This window comes from Phocoena phocoena, chromosome 16 (genome assembly GCF_963924675.1).
Source record: "Phocoena phocoena chromosome 16, mPhoPho1.1, whole genome shotgun sequence".
In the NCBI taxonomy this organism is placed as follows: Eukaryota; Metazoa; Chordata; class Mammalia; order Artiodactyla; family Phocoenidae; genus Phocoena; species Phocoena phocoena.
This window is the reverse complement of record NC_089234.1, coordinates 37,209,077-37,226,183: the sequence shown is the minus strand read 5'-3', so window position 1 is coordinate 37,226,183 and position 17,107 is coordinate 37,209,077. Positions and strand designations below refer to the sequence as shown.

The 17,107-nt window shown below is 38.8% G+C and overlaps 1 protein-coding gene across 1 annotated transcript; it reads left to right on the top strand.

The window, feature by feature from the left end:
* Nucleotides 1-73: 73 nt before the first annotated feature.
* Nucleotides 74-15,796, top strand: LOC136136012 (lipase member N-like). The gene is made up of 9 exons (XM_065893905.1): nt 74-181; nt 1,473-1,590; nt 3,860-4,058; nt 5,692-5,801; nt 8,426-8,562; nt 10,341-10,487; nt 11,925-11,996; nt 12,530-12,601; nt 15,563-15,796. Exons 1-9 carry the CDS (start codon nt 74-76, stop codon nt 15,794-15,796), a joined length of 1,197 nt encoding a protein of 398 aa, XP_065749977.1.
* The last annotated feature ends 1,311 nt before the right edge of the window (nt 15,797-17,107 follow it).

The following is a 17,107-nucleotide window of genomic DNA, read 5'->3' as shown; positions in this document are numbered from 1 at the left end:
TTTAATTTCGTAAATCAACTTTGACATACGACATTAATCTGTGGTTATTAAATGTTTTACGCCAGGCATTCGCATGATGTGGCTGTTTTTAACAACAACCTATTTGATTTGTGGAACTTTAAATGCCGGTGGATTCTTTAATTTGGAGAAAGAAGCAAATCCTGAAGTGTGGATGAACATTGTAAGTGATGGAAAATTCTAAAGACCATCAAATAAAGCAGATTAATTGATTGTGAGATATTAAAGTTCCTGTATGGCAGAAAAATCTCTGATAAGAAAACATAAAACATGGGTGATTTTTAACAGTTCTCCAAGAGTTAAGCTAGGTAGATCTTCTTTTTTGGCTGAATAAGTAATACTTTCTAGGAATATAAAGCAGAATTATATTTTTTATAGATAACTTCCTCTTTTGAATTTACATTTTTAAGAATATTAAGAATTTCTATTTTAAGCCCTCTGGATCATATATATGACTGCCCTCTACTGGACTATGGTTTTATTATCTTTAAACCAAGAGGGGTCTCAAAAGACAATTGACACATATTTATGTATAACTTAATCACTTTGTCCTATACCTGAAACGAACACAACATTGTTAATCAACTATACTCCAATATAAAACAAAAAGTTAAAAAAAAGTGGTATATATATATATACATACACACACACATACATACACACACACACACACACACACACAATGGAATTTTACTCAGCCATAAAAAAGAATAAAATAATGCCATTTGCAGCTACAGTGATGGACATAGAGATTATCATACTAAGTGAAGTAAGTCAGAAAGAGAAAGACAAACACCATATGATGTCACTTATATGTGGAATCTAAAATATGACACAAATGAACTTATCTACAAAACAGAAACAAACTCACAGACGTAGAGAACAGACTTGTGGTTGCTGGGGGGTGGGGCAGGGGAGGGTTTGGGACTAGCAGATGCAAACTATTACACATAGAATGGATAAACAACAAGGTTCTATTGTCTAGCACAGGGAACTATATTCAATATCCTGTAATAAACCATAATGGAAAAGAATATGAAAAAGAATATATATAATACATATATGTGTGTATATATATATATATAAAACTGAATTACTTTGCTATACACCAGAAGCTAACACAACTTTGTAAATCAACTATACTTCATTCAAATATATATATGTATACTTTAAAAAAAAAAGACAAATGCCTTGAGAATATAGTTTTGTCAGAAGAGTGGGTCAATGCTAGATATTATCTCCAACCCCCCAAAAATTTACACTAGCAGACATTTTCTAATAGTCTACTTATTTTTCTATCAAGACTTTATGCAGTAAATTAATTTTACAGTTACCTGGGGCTACAGATTTCAGATAATTTACCCCAAAAAGCACACACTAGTTGCTTTTTTCTAGTTCCTTTCGACAACCTTTAGAGAAGATGTTTAGCTAACGCTCATATTTTTACTGGGCAGAGTGAAATCATCACCTACAATGGCTACCCCAGTGAGGAGTACGAAGTCACCACTCAAGATGGGTACATACTCAGTGTCAACAGAATTCCCCATGGACGAAGAGACAATAGGAGCACAGGTAGAAGATGTGTCTCTCCTGAGAAGGAGAATTGCATATGACTAAAGTTTATTGCTGGCTGTTCATTAAGACAATGACTGATTTATCAAAATTGGTTTGAATTTTGGATTAGTCTTTACATTGTGAACAGGGAGTCTCATTCTTTTCCAATTCTCTGAAGACAGGCAAGAACCTACAATTACAAAGAGCAAGACTGATCTTCTTGACTGCCGCCAGGCTTTCTTCTTAGGGAGTAAATGCAGAGGTGGAGCCTACATTTTGTTAGCTCATTACTGATTTCTCATGTGGAAAATTGCTGTATTCCGAATAGTGGATTTCCTCACTGTTGGAAAGAGATTGGCTGGGTTGTATGAAGCTGGCTGCAGGGTATCCCAAAAGAGTCTCTCCTGCCCCCTCTAGAATCAACAGGCCTCCTTCTGCAGGATAAAAAAAACCCCACGAAGGAAAACTTTAACATTCATGTATGCTTTGACCTGACGAACAGACAGTTTATGCAATGAAAGAGCATGGGGTCACTAAGGCTCCATTCTAGAATGAGGAACGAGCCATGCAAAAGCAGATGAATTACACTCTTTAAAAGGGGAAATATAGGGCTTCCCTGGTGGTGCAGTGGTTGAGAGTCCGCCTGCTGATGCAGGGGACGCGGGTTCGTGCCCCAGTCCGGGAAGATCCCACATGCTGCGGAGCGGCTGGGCCCGTGAGCCATGGCTGCTGAACCTGTGCGTCCGGAGCCTGTGCTCCGCAGTGAGAGAGGCCACAGCAGTGAGAGGTCCGTGTACCGCAAAAAAAAAAAAAAAAAAGGGAGGGGGAAATATAACTGCCAAGTCCCTGAGGAGGGAGAGAGAAGAGCAAGCAAAATATCTGCAAAGCCCCAACGGCCTTTACCTACCAAATCATTTACCATGAGATGATTCATGGTAAATGAAACCATTTACCATGAATCATCTCATCTCCCCCCATGAATCATCTCATCTCCCATCCACATTCAGAGGCAGCTAAAGTCATGTAGTTCAAGAATTCAAGAGTTTCACAATAAAAACTGTGAGTGGGACATGGGTAGGATTACTATCTAAAATATGAGATGCCCAGTTAAAGTTGAATTTCTGATAAACAGCAGATGAGTTTTTCGTGTAAATCTCACTTTATGATGTACTTATATGACAAAGTTATTCATTGTTAATCTGAAATTCAAATTTAACAGGGCATCCTGGGTTGTTTTGTTTATCTTTGCTTTGGTTTTTGCTAAATCTTGCAATATTAGGCACGGCGAGGGGTGGGGTAGGGAGGTGCTATGAAACATAAAAGGAGAAAACTTTTACAAGAAAGGCTTTACTTAAGGAGGGAGAATTTGGGGAAGATTTGGAGTTAAAAGACATTTATTAGGTGTATCTTTCTAAATGCTTTAAATGAATTAAATGAATTAAACCTCCCAGAAACCCTATGAAGTTGGCACTATTAAGAGTTACCATTTTACAGATCATGAAACTGAGGTAAAACAGGTTATGTAATAGGCTCCAAGTCACACAAGGGCAAATGACAGAACCAGAATTCAAACCCAGAAAGCCGGACTCCAGAGCCTGTGCTCTTAACTACTAAGTTATAGAATCTTCCATCCTGGTTCTTTTCCTCAGAAACTTGAGAGTTCACAAGAGGGCATTGAGCTGATTTTACTGCTATAGTTTTCAAATACTCTTCAGGGGGCAGAGGCCGGGGGTTTGACTGGAAGTTTGGTGAGGAAATAGTCATTGTGCATTGATGCTCACCTGCCCCTCCTTCTGGAGGAGGCATAAGACTCCATCAAACATGAGCATCTTCATGTCTCTGTAAGTCAAACCCAGGAGATATGTAAAAGTGAATACATAGTGCAGAGCAGTTACAAGCACACGCTTTGGCACGAAACAGAACCAGGCTTGAGTCCTACCCATGTACCTTATTAGCTGAATGACCCCTTAGGAAAGTTACTTAACTACCTTAAGTCTCCACATGTATAAAATGAGGATCCTCAAAGTAGGACCTACTTTATAGAGTTATTGTAAGAATTTAATAAGCTCATGCATGTCAACCAATCAGCTTAACACCAGGTACAAAGTATGTGCTCAAAAAACTTGTTATGTGATTACAACACTCTACACTAATGACAAGAGGAAAAGCGAATGCTGTTTTTGGTTTTTGCTTTTCCCAGTGTGTGCGTGTGTGTGTGTTTCTATCATGTTCCCGAGATGCTCTATTTATTATAAATTTCTCTCTCTTCCTTCCTCCCTCCTTCCAGGTGCCCAGCCAGTTGTATACTTGCAGCATGCTCTGTTTGCAGACAGTGCCTCCTGGCTTGAGAATTACTCCAATGGCAGCCTTGGATTCCTTCTAGCAGATGCAGGTTACGATGTATGGATGGGAAACAGTCGGGGCAACACTTGGTCAAGGAGACACAAAACACTCTCAGTGAATGAAGAGGAATTCTGGGCCTTTAGGTAAACTATATCTATGAAAGTTCATGAAGGCAATTTGAGACAAGTCCTTTAAATATAATAGTGTGGGTGGTATTAACAATAATGTATGATACTTGGAGTCACGCAGCTCCTTGTAATTTCTATTAACATCTCGAAGGAAATAAATAGCAAGAAGCTCTGATTTCCATTGATTCTCCCACAAGCGAATTATATCATTTCAACAGGGTCATTTTAACATACAATTCTATCCAATACTATACATTATAAGTATGTCCCAAGGGACAGCTTAGGAAATTCCTGTGACCAAAGTATGCACTCATTCAACCAATGTTTATTGAGTGCCTACTCTATGCACTGTTCTAGGCCCTGAGCATTCAAGAGTGAACAAAGTCTCTGCCCTCATGAAGCTTATGTTTATCCTAGTGATGCTATTACAAGTTTTTTCTCTTGGACAGCCAATCAGTTTTGCAAAGATGTGTATCAGTGCCATATTTTATCTACAGAAACTGTGGTTGAGAATGTATAGAATACCATTTTCAGGAAAACAAAACCTTGTTAACCTTGTTAATAGGCAATAGAAAAGAATCTTTTGATATGCTGACTGCTTCTCTTAATGGAAGTGTTTTCTGCTGTCACCAAAGGACAGGCTGATGCCAACAGTGGACATCCTTTCTCATTCTTAAACTCCCTGTTGGTTTAAAGCCTGCTGCTAGAGCAAAACCACATTAATGAAATATTCAGTACCCACTGACAAGTTGGAAGGAAAGAAAGAATAGATGAAATTGTTAGGGTCAGACCTTTTGCCCCAGGGCAAGCATTGGGAAATATTTTGTGTGGTTGGTCCTTGGCTGGGAGCTTGGAGCTTATTTACTATAAAGCATCACAACCATTCTCTTATACTGGTGAGTACCGATCTATATTTCCTCTCATGTTCTTCTAATAAGCAGGCCCTTAGTTGCTGAGGTACCTAATTCTACTATATGTTATTTAGGCCTTTTTTGTTCTCTTGCATTAATGTTGGTCGAACTGGTACTATAGGATTTTGGTATATATTGAATCTATCTCTATATGGACAGAAATATTAATAATAGTAACATCTGACTGAGTGTCTAATAGCAGCCAGAGTCATTCCTTTAATACTATCCAACCCCTATAGCAGCCCTGCCGTATAGTATTATCATGTTCATTTCACAGATAAGGAAACTTAAGCTCAGAGCATTTAAGTAACTTATGAAAAGTTACTCAGCTAGTACATGGTAGAATCATGATTTACAACCAGTTCTGTTTCCAAAGCCGGGTATTAAGTGGCCCTAAGAGTCTTGAAGTTCCCTGGCGGAGACTGAAGTAGAGGCATGCAAACCAGGCAGGGAAAGGACAGCAAAAGAAATGCAAGAGAAGGGAACGAAAAGGAAGAATGACAAGATTAAACTTCGGATAATGTAGTTTACACAAGTCTCAAAATCATTCCTGTTATTAGAAAGTAACACATATAAGTGTAGCAAAGAAAAGCTACAATAGCCTGTATGTAACTGAATAAATGACGAAATACAAACCATGTAAGTGGACAGAATTCTGTGTGTAAAAATAAACAAGCAAGTGCTCTGAGTTTTGAACTTAGTTGGGAATATTTATAAGTCCCTGTTTTATTTTTCAGCTTTGATGAAATGGCCAAATATGATCTCCCAGGAATAATAGACTTCATTGTAAACAAAACTGGTCAAGAGAAGTTGTATTTCATTGGACATTCACTTGGTACTACCATAGGTACGTTTACAAGGGTCAACACTTTACAAGGGTCAGAGCCATGCAAAAGTTCACCTTTGAATTGGAACAGAGTAACTGTTTTACATTTACAGTGTCCTTAATTCTCTGTCCTGTGTTGGGCACATAACCCTAGTTCCCTAAGTGGCTGTGAACCTGAACTCCAGAGACTGTGAGTATGTAGGATGAGCCTTTCATCTATTTCCGGTCACCGCAACACATTTGTAATGGTGACGTAATTTCCCAGGAATAATGTGTGCTCAAAATCCAAACAGGTATTTCCAAAGGGTAAGTCTCTAGATCACCTCCAAGCTGAAAAAGTAAAGCCAAATGCCGTGAAATATCCTTGAAGAACGTTAACTATGCATCAATCATACCTTCCTTACAACCCACATGGAATTTTAAAAAATAAAAAAGAGAGGCTTATACTCATATTTGAACAAATTGAAAAGATATGGTAACATTTTGCTTGTGAATCAGACCACATAAGCTTACTACAGGAAATCAACTGGGCTTATCCATTTAGTGTATGATTTAATATTTATGGAGTAGCAATTAATTGCAAGCACTATATAGATTTTTTTTAAAGTCCAGGAAATGTACTTTGAATGTGTGGTTCCTAGATTTTTTTCTAAGAAATCAATAGTCTAGCTCCACATAAAAATTTAAAGGAACCCATACTACTAAAATTATAAATTTGCTAGTAATCTTCCACTAAAGTTTCCAGTTTTAAGAGACTGGGTTATATGAAAATGCAGTATTTTAGTTTGGGTGAAACTGTGCAAGAGACAATAAATATTCCTACAGTAGTCTCATTATCACCATTATCATCAAGAGCAAATCGATGTTTACCAGTGCTTTGTACTGATAGGCAGCTTACAAATTTAGACTAGGCAGTGAACATGAGAGCGAATACTCTAAAAGAGGATCAAAGAACTAATAAGGGGACCCAACCCCACCCCCCAAAAAACTGTCACTAACAGGAAAATAATTACACCATAATAGCTAACACTTAGGAGGCTTTACTATGTTTAGGGTCCTCTGTTCAGGACCTTTCCTACAATCTCTCTGTCTAAGCTTCAGAACAATCCTACCATTATTATTTCCATCTCATAGAAAAGGAAGCAGAAGTTCAAAGAAATTAAGTGGCTCTTTCAAGGTCTCTTAATACATAAGAGGTGGCACATTAATTCAAATCAGGTCACTTTGCCTTCACCGACAGGGCGCTTGGGTGCTGTGGAGAAACTGCAGGGAGAAGGACGACTTGAGTGGCGTCTAGAAAAGTGGAGAGGACTTAGATATGCTCTCATATCTGATTAGCAGAGAAAACAGTAAATTTCATCATTAGGGCCCTGCGTTGCATTTAGGGCATGACATTTTTCAGTGAGCACTGTTTGCCTTTTGAGCAGAGACATTTTTGTTATGTGGGAAGGACCCACTCTTCATAGGACATTTAACAAGCCAGGTCCTAGCCCCTTAAATAACAGTTGGGCTCCCCAGTCAGTATGACCATCAAAAACTCACCTCCAGGACTTCCCTGGTGGCGCAGTGGTTGAGAGTCCGCCTGCCGATGCAGGGAACATGGGTTCGTGCCCCGATCTGGGAAGATCCCACATGCCGTGGAGTGGCTGGGCCCGTGAGCCATGACCACTGAGCCTGTGCTCCGCAACGGGAGAGGCCACAGCAGTGAGAGGCCCGCGTACTGCAAAAAACCAAAAAACTCACCTCCACACATTTCTAGACATCTTCTGGGGGAACAATTATGCCTTTTTCAGTCTTTGTATCAATTACTCAGCCAGTTCCTTTTCTGGCTAAGACAGTTTCAATATTTCAACAAGAAGTTCAGAAGAAAAAAACTCCTGCTATGGCTATGTACACACACACACACACACACACACACAGTGGAGGGGGGCCCAGGAAAGTATCTCGGGGATCCCAAACACAGAGATCCTCCACATAGCCTTTCCTGTGTGAGGCTGACCCCCACCCTCATCCTCGCAGTGCTAGATATGGATGCAATGCTATTCCTGAACAGTCAGAGCAAATGGAGACATATGGTCCTTACTGGGACCATGGTGGACTGAGGGAAATCCCGTCCCCTTTCGGATGCAGGGAAGATTCCAGAGGTTTTGGTAGGCATCCAGTGAAGCACTGAGAGCAATGAAATCTCATCAACTGTGAGAAAGAAAAACTGTGGAATAACTGGACGATAGTGCAGAGAGCTGATTGATTCACCTCCCACAAACTGATTACTTCTAGAGGCTCTGTGACTCACTCTGACATCTCAGAGTTGGTGGTAAAGTGACAATATTGCCAGCACTTACCCCATGCTTGGGGAGTGAAGGTGTCCCCAGTTTACTTGGCAGGAGTTGCTTCAGCAACTTATCCTTCACTTTCCCCAACCCAGTTAAATTGTCCAGAATAAGAGAAAAATGGAGACTTGAGAGCAGAGAGGGCTGAAGGCAGATTAACTCTGCAGGATAACTTAGAAGAGTTTCCCAATTCATCTCCAAGATGAGTGCAGTAAAAGGATAAAAATGACAAAGCAGAGTCCCACTTTTGTTAGTAGAAACATTGCCTAAATACTTCTAATTTTTACAAGATCGTCTTGTCTCCTGTTCTCTCAGGGTTTGCAGCCTTTGCCACCATGCCTGAACTGGCACAAAGAATCAAAATGAATTTTGCCTTGAGTCCTGTGATCTCATTCAAATACCCCACGAGCATTTTTACCAGTTTTTTCCTACTTCCAAGTTCCTCAGTCAAGGTAGGCTCTTCCTTGTGCCAAAAAGTATATGAGGATCTCCTTTTGGATGATAGATCCTTATTATTTTAAAATCTATTATGAAACAAAAGTAGTACATTTAGATGAAATCTGTAGAAACCAGACTCTGGGATCATGTGCTTGGAGTGCACGTGTCCTTGTGTGTGTTTGTCTATGCCACAATGTCTACAGCTCCCATATGCAATTCACTATACTCAGTTATTAACAGACCTGAGTATAAATCAGAATTTCTAACTGAGCTGACTGCCGTGTCAGTTTAAGATCTACTCACAAGTTTCCTTGTTCCACTCTTATTCCCCTGGGCATGTCAATGAATTCACAGTGCCCAAATGGAAGACATTTTCCAAGTCACATGGGATCACTGATATCCCTGACTTTGATATTAGAAAAGCCTGAATAATATAAACCTTCCCATATGGGAGCTTGCTCTAATTTACTAAAGCTAAGACTCCAAAGAGTAAATGTCTTACAGCTGAATTGTTAATTCAAGTATTTATTGGTTATTTTCCAATGGTTGGAAAAATAGTTTGATGGTCAGTTGTGAGTCTGGGATTTTATTCTTTGAGAGTTTTTTTCTGTTTGCTTTTTGTTTCTCTAAAGAGGTCATTGCCACAATGAACACAGTATTTTATCAAGATTGCCCCTCAAATTTGGAGAGAAGGATAGAATAAATTTTGACCAAAATGAAGTCAAGGAGACCAATTAGGGTATCACAATAATTCATATATATAGTGAGGTCCTGGTCTGAGGTGAAGAGGTAGAAATGGGAAAAAAAGTATTTGTGAGCTAACACAAGGAAGAATTCCATGAGGCCTAATGATTGGTTTGATAGTAGTTTTTTGGTATTGTTTAGTAAGCTCAAGTGATATAACTTCCCTTTTTTGTCGTTGATAGTTCTATTTTAAAGCGTGCTGACATCAGTTAGTTTTGGATGTTTACTACATTTGGGCAGAGCTGAGCAGACAAACTAGTTGAATTAAATTCAGAGATAGACACATCTATTTCTAAATACACCAGTTTTGCATGTGTGGCTTTGCCTACATAGGTCGGGTCTGAGGCACATATTGTCCCTGACTTATCTCAGTTTCTTATCCTCTACTGTCAAACTTCCCGCCACTTTAAGCCCCATTCTCTGGCCCACCCACCATTTCATAATATCCATTGCCCCTAGAGGCTCCAGTCCTCCCATCAGAGATGCCCACCCAAGCTTGCTTTTCCAAAAGCCCTAGAAGTTTTAACTATGCTGCCTCCCAAGACATCATTTTTTTTTCTGTCCAGTGGCACCCTCCCTTCAGTACTCCATCCTCTACCTTTCAGCATAAAAGCTGGCTACTCTGGAACACTACCAGAAACGTGATGTGTACACGGGTAATAGGGAAAAACCCTTCTTTTCCTTCCTATTCAAGGCAATATTTGACCTTAAGGAGAAACTGCTTTACCTTTCTTGCCACTTAATGAGAAATATAGGCAATCGCTGATTGGACAGAATGTGGGAGAGCTTCACTGTGGAGAAATTAGCTAATTTGAGGTTGAGGGTCCTTACTGCAGTCTCCTTGTAAATTATGTTTGATGATACTAGCTGGGTGGAGACCGATTCATAAATAGTAACTTTTCCTGAATGACTTGGTCTCCTTGACCAAAACAGCAAATAAATATAAAAATATAAGTAGAGCCCCGATAATTCTCATTCCTGGGATGAAGGGAATGTCGAGAAGTCTGAAAATGGTCCTCGAAAGAATAATTATTTTTTATTTTTACAGAAGATTTTTGGTACCAAAGGTTTCTTTTTAGAAGATAAAACAGGGAAGTCACCTTCTACCAAAATCTGCAACAATAAAATATTATGGGTGATATGTATTGAATTTATGTCTTTATGGGCTGGATTCAACATGAAAAATGTGAACATGGTATGTATAATGATTCTGGGGCCATTCAATGCTTTTAGAAATTCCAGGTTTTCTTTGATTGATTTTGATGTATCTATTATACTACATAAATTAATGTGGTATTCTAAACTTAAGGGCAGAGATTATGCATAGATGATTAGATATTCAATGGACCACGAATGTGAAGACTGAGGAATAGGCAGCTTCATCTTTTCATACCTGGTCAAATTTAAGAAAATAGTTGTTCCACACTAGGTAGTGGTTTCACATGTTCACAATCAGCTACCACTTACTACAGTCAACTTGATTTTATTTCAGTACAACACAGTGCATTAAAAAATAAAATAAAATCCTAGAAAAGAAGTACATACAAGCATTAAATTTATTCCATGTATGCCTTCACTTGTTGGGTGAATTTAACCTCAAATAAAATTCGTCATTTAACTTGGAACATAAAGACAGAATGGAATGGAGTGTAATCCCTTTCCTATGAAAGAGCAGAAGTCCTGTTTCATCAACTCCTTGATTCCTGTTGCTGAGAATTCAAGGAGGACGAGGAGTTCAGACTACAGACCAGTGTGGTTGAGTAGTTATCTCTGTCATATTCCAAATGGCAGCCAGTGAGACTGTTATAGTGAAGCTAGTTCCAAAATAGCTTTTCTTGGCCAGCCACCCTACCCCCATTCGTTAAGAGGATAAGTTGTGTTAGACCAAAAACCTTGAGGGACAATTGTTCAAAGCCTGCTTCTTCAAAAGTAAAGATTTTTAATAGTTTCCTTAATTTGTTCCATTATATTCTAAGACGTACAATTATCAGTACTAATTTATGTCTGCAATTTTCATCTCTATTATATTTATGAAGACTAAAGTACAGTACACATGGAAGTGATTGATTTTTAGCTTTTTTTTGTAGTATTTTATTTTATCCTTACAAGAGCACAACAAACTGTAGTATGATTTTTAGCATGTCCATTTAATAGATGAAAATACAGAAACTCAGAGATGATAAATAACTTGCCCAAAGTCACAAAGCTTATCATTAACAAAGTTAGGTCTTGAACTCCAGGATTTTTGATCTATTGATCTGTGATCATCACATCTGTACACACACACACACCCCCAGCCCCCCCCTCCCAAACACTTGCACAGAGTACCTTTCTTGGTTGCTTTGCTCCGTGATGTCCATTGTTGCTTCTGCCTCAAAATAAGCAAATTATCCTACAGCTTCAGAGCTGATGCAAGTTTGCTCTCAAGCAGCCCATGCCACCAGTCAGCCCATGGTTCACCCACATTCAAGTGCCTGACATGAATTTGTAATTATCTAGATGATTCTTCCTTGCCACTTTCAAAACCGCAATATTTGTTTATTAGTTTTTAGTGTAATTAGGATCTGCTTCTGAAAGGCATAGTTTTTTCATTGGGTGGTTAATGCTGTAATAAGTGTCCTTTTTCCTTCAGAGCCGAATGGATGTGTATATGTCCCATGCTCCCACTGGATCGTCAATACAGAACATCCTGCATATAAAACAGGTAGGGTCTTTGTCATGGAAAACTATTCCCTTAATTTTCTTTATATATGAAAGGACAGAGTTAGCATGTCTGTTCTAAGAAACTTAGCAGCTGTCTTCCTTTTTGCCCTTGTCACCCTCTTTATGGTTTGATTTCCCTGGATTTTAAGAGAAGGAACAAGGGATGGGGCAGACCAAGTAGGTGACATAAATGAACCCCATCTTAAATCAGAGCTTGTAAAATAGGCCCTGAGCTGAAACAAAAGGTAAACTGGGAGAGCCTCAGAACTGAGCCTTCCCCAGAGAGAGAAATACCTGAGATTTGATTTCCCTTTAATGAGGCTTGGTTTTCCACTAGCTTTTCCTTCAAACCAAGGAGATCATTGCATCACTTTCTGTCGACCTTGTTTTTCATACTGGTAAAATTTATTTATATCTTTCTGCTCATCCCGGAGCCTTATTTTCTTCCCAGCGTACGGTGCTTTTCTAAGATTTGCTGTTAAAAATCATGATTCTTACTGTGAATATTACTTTTCTATAAAACATTTAATTCAGCTTTACGGATCTGATGAATTCAGAGCTTATGACTGGGGAAGTGAAGCAGAGAACATGCATCATTACAATCAGGTGAGCTATTCAGAGTGACCCCAGGAGGGCGGCTTTGAAGACTTCCAATGATAAATTATTTGAGAGTGAAAAGAATCCTAGCTGACAATTGGCCTCATTCACATTGGTTGATAGAGACTTTTTTTTCAAGTCTAGTTTTAATATGCATTCATTTCAGAAAATCTAGAAATAAAAGAATTATATACTAAGGGAGTTAAGTCATTTATAATCCCTCCACCCAGAGATAATTATAGTAGATGTATCAATATTTTATTACATTTATTCCAATCTCGACATCACTGCTTTTCCACAACTTTCAATCTTGCTTTTCTATTTACAGTCATAGCAGAACATAACCAATGTTACTGAGGGGTTTTTTTAACATTATTTTTAACGGCTGCATAATAATGAACATTGCTTTATAAAAAAATCTATAAAAATTTACAGAGTAAATGAATACACGCTTCTTGATAGCAACAGAAGAAAATTAGGATTACACGTAAAAGTTAAGAGAATTTTCCACCCATGCAGTGTTGAATCTTAAGGCAACTTTTCCCCTCTAACTTGATACACCAAAATTTATAGACTCATTTAGCCTTCCTATACTTTTAATCAATCCTGTTGCCACCTTCCTTTCTCTAAGTCAGGGGCTGGGCTTCTCAGTATGAACTAAGCACATTTTTCTGATGTTTTCCCAGACTGACATATTTAAGGCTATTAGTGCAAACATAGATTGATGAAATTGTTTCTGAACATCAAATCAGTCAATCAGACCAGTCAATTTCTCAGTAATGGATTGAATTATTAGAGAAATGATTCTACTAGGCCTTAAGACAAAGAGAGCTATATATAATTTTATTATTATTTTTAATCAGCTTAAGGTGTGATTTACATACGGTAAACTTCGCTAATTTGATGTGTCTAAACTCAGTGAGTTTTGAAAAATAGATTCGTTCATGTAGCCACACCACAAGCAAGATATTGAATATTTTCATGACCCGCAAAGGGTTTTTCCTGCTCCTCAGACAATGTTTATTTACAAATGCATATATTTGCAAATGCTTAGAAAAAGGCCAGAAAATAAATAAACAGCAAATGTTAAAGTGATAACTTTCAAAAAGGGGAAGAAAGGAAGAGTGAAGTGGATGGACATGAAAGAGAAAAGGAGGCTCTCATTTTGGATTTTACATACATTTGTCTTTTTTCATTATTGTAATGAGCATGTTACATATTGGTTACATTTACAAGAAAATAAAACAAAACACACACACACCCGTAAGACCATTATTGTCAAGTTCAGCTTTATTGAGGTAAAACTGACCAAAAAATATTTAAGATTGAAGTGTACAACGTGATGACAAGTATTGAGAGTGTAAATGTCCTCAGAATTTACACACAGTTAGCTAGCTGGTCCTACCCTACTCCAGGCCAATCCTGTTTTATTTGTTTGTAATTTTAGATCATTGGAAGTCAATTTTCATTACATTCAGAAGTACACACAGTTTGTCTTCTCCTTAAGTTCCCAGCACAATCTCTGTGTCCACTGTATGTTTTTTTAAGAATAAGAGGATTAACCCATGTAAGCCTCATGAGAGTAGGAATTTCCTTCTCTTTTGTTCACCAGTATTGTCTCACCTGGCAGAGTATCTGGAACTTACTGGCCCCTTAATACTTATTTGTTGCACGAATGAAATTTGTTAACTTCCCTCTAATCCACCTTAAAATCTCTGTCTTCTTGATTCTCTCCTTCCTTTCACTCTCAGAAAATGAAGGTCCTCTTATTATGCAAGTTATCCTGATCTTGTGCCCTCGACCCCATCTCTTCTTATATCTTCTTACTGGCTTCTCTTATTATCTTAAATGAACCCCTATCCCTTATGAAAAACAAATAAAAAACCTTCCCTCAACCCATCAATCCTATCAAGTCATCCTACCATCACTCTGTTTTTATCAACATTTTTTAATATTTAAAAGGGAAGTGGAGAAGTATCTCCACTTCTCCACTCACGCCTGAACCCTGGAAAATGTAGTTTTGGTCTTCATCTTCTTATTACAGCTACTCTATTTAAAGTTGCTTGTGGCTTTTAATTGCCAAATATAACTGCTTATTCTAACCTATATCTTGTGTTAGTTACCACAGTCTCCTTGCAACTCACCCCCCTGATTTGGACTTCTGTAATATAACCATCTCTGATTTTTTTCCTTCCCCTTTTGATTGCTCCCTTTGTCCTCTGACTGGCTACTCCCTGTCCCCCACTGCTCTCAAATTGTCAGAATTCCTCCAAAATTCTTCAAATCTCTCTCCCCTTTGTCTTTGGAGAACTTAGCCATCCCTATGGCTTCAGTTACCCCCTTATGTGGGTCATCCAAACTGCTTGTCTAGATTTTGTTCAGGACCCATTTCCAACCTATTTCTTCTTCAAGTCATCCCACAAACTGATGCCTATGCAATCATGCTAAGACTGAGAAATGACCTTGCCTTGTCTTCAAAACTTCTGAAAGATGCCCAGCTGCTTCAGCCTTTCATTTAGACCTTGACTGTCTCCAATCGTATACCCTACAGTATTCCCTTACATATTTTCTTTTCTGAGTACACTGGACAGCTTGCCATTCCTGACCATGGCATACATGCTATTCCTGCCTGCTGGAAAGACCTGCCACCTACATCCTTGTCTGTAAAATCCAACCATTCCTCAAGAGTCATTTCAAATGACTGCTCTTTATATGAAGCCCCAGTTGGAAATAATTTCTTCTTTGTCTTCAAAGAAGACAAATGTTTTATAGCATTGAATATACCCTACTTTGTTTACAAAAGTTTATTTAGCCATCTTGCCTTGTTCCTTCACACTCCTTGAATATAGAGCCCATTGCATGCTTTCTTCCTGTGGTCATAGTAAATATTCAGTAGTCTCTATTTATTTGAAGTCAGTTGTTGCTCTGAGGAGCTTCCTCTCATGAATGTACTTTCTCTCTCTTCCATAGAGTCGTCCCCCACTATATGACCTGACTGCCATGAAAGTGCCTACTGCTATTTGGGTTGGTGGAAGTGATGTCCTTGTAACACCCCAGGATGTAACCAGGGTACTCCCCCAAATCAGGAATCTCCATTACTTCAACCTATTGCCAGATTGGAACCACTTTGATTTCATCTGGGGCCTCGATGCTGCTCAACGGGTGTACAGTAAAATCATAGATTTGATGAAGTCATTTCCCTGACTGCAGTACATCTACTCTTCAGTTAAAAGTTGCTTCCAAGCCCATAAGAGGCTTTGGGCAAAATACTAATCAGCAATGAGGTCTACTCCAGCATCCTTCACCTTGTTGCCGTCGCTGAGGTGTTCCCTTATCACGGCATCCCAGCTAGGAATTGTTTGTACTGTGCTGCTCTTTCGGAAATGTCCACATCTGAAATCTTAGAATCTTCCCCTCAGTCAGGGCTAGGTCTATTTTTAAATCTAAGTCCTAGTAAACTCTTCTCTGCTAACTGTACACTTCAGGGAGGAGTTAAAAGAGGCCTTTCTCTTTCTTATTTCAAATATATATAGTGGTTTCATGCAAATGATAAACACTCCCCATCCCCTTTTTCAAAGGATTGGATATAAGCATAGGAGTGCTGGCCTAGATAAACCTTGTCAAGAGAGTCATTTGGCAATATGTTTTGGGTGGCTGTGATCTTGTGGCTTTCTTGAAATCACAATTAGGGCAATAGTCATATAGTCATCTATAGACAAGCTATGAAACAAGCCTGACCCACATCAAGCATGAAAAAATTAGCAGAATGGAAAACTAACCAAATTAAAGTATTCCAGGAGTTTGTTTTACTGTTACAAGCTAGGGGGAAAACTAACTCTTAGTAAGCATATGACTCAACTGGAAGGAGTGGAAGGATGTGGCTGTAATAGATTAGCCTACTAGTTATGAACATTTAAGAGGCATTGGACAGCGGTTGATATGTTTACAGAGAGAAAAGAAGGCATTGGTTAATATAAGAATCTGGTTAAGTGGGGGTCAGTTAAGAGAGCTCCTATGGGATTTGTCTTATTCAGCTACTGCTACAACAATGCTTTGTAATAAACAACTCAGTGGCTTACAACAGCAAACGTTTATTTTTTTATGCTCACAAGTCCACAGTCTGGCTGGTGTGGCTCTATTTTACACTGAAATCACCTGGGCTTGGCTCAAAGCTGTGGGTTGGGTCCAGGTCTGCTCTACATCTTCTCTTCATTCTGGAACTAGCAGCTCTCGGGGTTATGTTCTTTGCATGACAGATGCCAAGAGCACAAAAGGGCTAGCTAGATCACGCTAGCGTATTTGAACCTCTGCTTGTGCACATGCCTTTGGCTAATTCAGGTCGCATGACCAAGCCTTACCTCAGTGGGTAGAATAGTCTGCTTCACCTGCAGTGTGAAGCTGCAAACCACGTGGCAGAGGCTGTGGATGTACAATGCTATTATACAGGAGCGCAGAACTGGGGAAGATACTCCATTCTACCATATATAGGCATAAAATTCAAAAGACAAAAATAGG